This window comes from Dioscorea cayenensis, chromosome 12 (genome assembly GCF_009730915.1).
Source record: "Dioscorea cayenensis subsp. rotundata cultivar TDr96_F1 chromosome 12, TDr96_F1_v2_PseudoChromosome.rev07_lg8_w22 25.fasta, whole genome shotgun sequence".
Lineage (NCBI taxonomy): Eukaryota > Viridiplantae > Streptophyta > Magnoliopsida > Dioscoreales > Dioscoreaceae > Dioscorea > Dioscorea cayenensis.
Genome location: NC_052482.1, coordinates 10,107,370 through 10,110,284, shown reverse-complemented (window position 1 = coordinate 10,110,284; position 2,915 = coordinate 10,107,370). Strand labels below are relative to the sequence as shown.

Sequence of the window (2,915 nt, the reverse complement as noted above, 5' to 3'; positions counted from 1 at the left end):
ATAGACAGGGTTTAGATATTAAGTAAAAAAGATTAACTAAGCAAGTAATAATTGAACGGTTATTATTCATTCAATATCTCTCTCTCACTCTGTTGTTTCTCTATTCGTACAGATCAGTGTACCATCAAAAATTATTTTTCCTTTCAAAACATCGAAAACGAAATCATTTTCATTATTCAATAAATAATATAACATATTCCGTAAATATATTTTCAACCTTTCACATCTCGCAGAATATATTTCTATATCGAAAACGACGCATAAAAACGACATGAACAAATTTTTTCAAAAATTTATACTATTTTTGTAATCTTCTTTTTAGATATGATTAACCCGCAGCGTTAGCGCGGGTACATAAATCTAGTAATTCTTTAAAACAAAACGAATGCAGAACTAGGAATTTCTCTTGTTATTTTATATTGTACATGTCAAAGACTGAACATTTATATAAATTAAAAAAACTGAGGGTATATATGTAATTTTACTTTTATGTATACATATATAAGCTAACTAGCTAAGTATATATATATATATATATATATATATTCCACATTAATTTCCTCCGCGGGTAACGTTATCTTTACGATGTAATAAAACAAGACAGTTGAAATCCTTCAATCTCGAATATATATATATATATATTCCACATTAATTTCCTCCGCGGGTAACGTTATCGTTACGATGTAATAAAACAAGACAGTTGAAATCCTTCAATCTCGAAACACAGAAATAAAAAAATACAAAGAGAGAGAGAGAGAGAGAGAGAGAGAGAGAGAGAATAAAGGGAGGCGTGAAGGTTTCTTGCTTGGTGTCCAATTCATATAAATGAGATGGAGTGAGTTCTTGTGTTGATTTGGTTTGATATCCGGTCGGATCTTGCTTTCCAACTTGTGGGATTTCTTGGTGGGGTTTTCCATTGTTTTTTTTTTTACATCCCCACCCCACCCTCTTTCAGAATCCCACTATAAAGAAAACAAGCAAAAACAAAAATAATACAAACCAACCCAACCCAGCCTCTCTCTCTCTCTCTCTCTCAGCACCATCCAACCACCTCCTATTCCTTCTTTTCTTCCTTCCTTTCCTCCTGCTAGCCCAATTCCTGATTCTTAATTCATTGTTCTTCTTCTTCTTGCTTTGGAGATCATGAGTGTTGCAACGGAGGCACAGTACCATGTTCTAGCTGTGGATGACAGCTTAATTGACAGGAAACTCATTGAGAGACTGCTTAAGACATCATCTTACCAAGGTTTGTTCTTGAACTCAATTTAGGAAACTAGTTTTTTTTTTCTTTTTTTAATGTTGATTTGGTGTTTTTCAGTGACTACTGTGGAGTCTGGAAATAAGGCTTTGGAGTTCTTGGGTTTGCATGATGAACCAAGGGAAAGTCCTTCTGTTTCTCCTAATAATGTGAGTCTCTTTGTTTCAGGATGAATTTATCTTTTTGTTTTTTTGGATTTTGGAGTTTGGGGTGATTGATTTTGTTTTTGTTTCAGGAAATTGAAGTGAATTTGATAATCACTGATTATTGTATGCCTGGGATGACTGGATATGATTTGCTCAAGAGAGTCAAGGTATTTGTTGTTTGATCTATCTCCAAAGTTTCATTTTTTTTTTTCTCCTTTTGATGATTTTTCAAGTTTAAGTTTGTTTGGTTTATTGAATCAGGAATCATCTTCTCTGAAAGATATCCCAGTTGTTATCATGTCTTCTGAGAATGTGCCTTCCAGGATCAACAGGTATGATTGATTTCATTGTACCATCTACAATTTCTCAAAATTTTTTATTTAAAATGAACAAATAATGCTTCTCTTTCCCCTACAAATGTCCTGGTTTTCAGTCATAAATTCAGGACTTCCATTTCTTGATTGGTACTCATAAGAAAAAACATAGATTACCATCTCTGCTGTGAATTTCCTTTGCTAAAGCAAAAAGGAAAGGCTTCCCACTACCATAAATCAAAAGAACCACCACACTTTTCCTTCTTCTGGTTATTAATTAATCAGTCAAATCTCTGAAGGAATAAAAGGAAAGAAAAGCAACCACATCAGTCAATACAATCCAAAGATCTCTTCCTTTTTTCTTGCAAGATTTCATTCATATCTCTCCCTGTATTTTGTCCTTTTTCTTTCACTGACATGGAATGCCATTCACAGATGCTTAGAGGAAGGTGCAGAAGAGTTCTTTCTCAAACCAGTCCAGTTATCTGACATGAAAAGGCTTAGACCTCATATCCTCAAAGGGAAAATGAAAGAACCACAGCAGCAGCAGCAACAACAACAAAAACAACCAGAACAACAAGAACTTGAACAACAACAACAACAACAACAGCAACAAGAACAACAACATCAAACTTCAAGCAGCAACAAAAGAAAAGCCATTGATGAAGGGGTATCTCAAGAAAGAACAAGGCCTAGATTCTCTAATGGCAATAGTTTGACTGTGATTTGAATGGAGAAAAAAAAGCTTTAATCTAAGATGTGTCTGCTTATACTGTATGAGGGATTATAGATGTTCTAGAGCTCTCATTTTACTACTATCTTTGTCTTCTTATGTTTCATTTAACCCCCCTTTTTTTTAATAGATAGATGATACCAGAGTAATTCCATTCCAATTTTGCTGTGCTCTGGAACACAAAAGTTCAGGAAACAACAATGTAAATAAAGAGATAAAAGGATGATGTGGAATGTTGGCTGGGAATTGCTGGTGATAAAATTAGATGCCCTGTTTGGATTCTAATTTCTGGTGCTGTGTCTTTCTTGCTAGGTTGCTGGTTGATTTTGATGAAGGATTATTATTATTTTTTTTTAAAATTATTTTTATTAAGTTTATGTTTGTGATAGAAGTTAGCCTTTTGAGGAAAGTTCAATTTTGGTTAGGGAGTGCTTATTTTGGGGAAATCACCAGAAGCACCAAGA

At 33.9% G+C, this 2,915-nt stretch overlaps 1 protein-coding gene across 1 annotated transcript; it reads left to right on the top strand.

Moving 5' to 3' along the window:
* The first annotated feature begins 718 nt into the window (after positions 1 to 718).
* LOC120274153 (two-component response regulator ORR9-like) lies at positions 719 to 2,611 on the top strand. Its single transcript, XM_039280912.1, has 5 exons — positions 719 to 1,246; positions 1,319 to 1,407; positions 1,494 to 1,571; positions 1,666 to 1,736; positions 2,154 to 2,611. Exons 1-5 carry the CDS (start codon positions 1,144 to 1,146, stop codon positions 2,446 to 2,448), a joined length of 636 nt encoding a protein of 211 aa, XP_039136846.1. The 5' UTR covers positions 719 to 1,143; the 3' UTR covers positions 2,449 to 2,611.
* The last annotated feature ends 304 nt before the right edge of the window (positions 2,612 to 2,915 follow it).

Bases quoted from the DNA above. Each gene is read 5' to 3' on its own strand.
- LOC120274153 (XM_039280912.1), top strand. From the start codon at position 1,144: ATGAGTGTTGCAACGGAGGCACAGTACCATGTTCTAGCTGTGGATGAC. The intron at 1,247-1,318 runs GTTTGTTCTTGA...GGTGTTTTTCAG, and splicing joins TAAGACATCATCTTACCAAG to TGACTACTGTGGAGTCTGGA. The intron at 1,737-2,153 runs GTATGATTGATT...TGCCATTCACAG, and splicing joins GTGCCTTCCAGGATCAACAG to ATGCTTAGAGGAAGGTGCAG.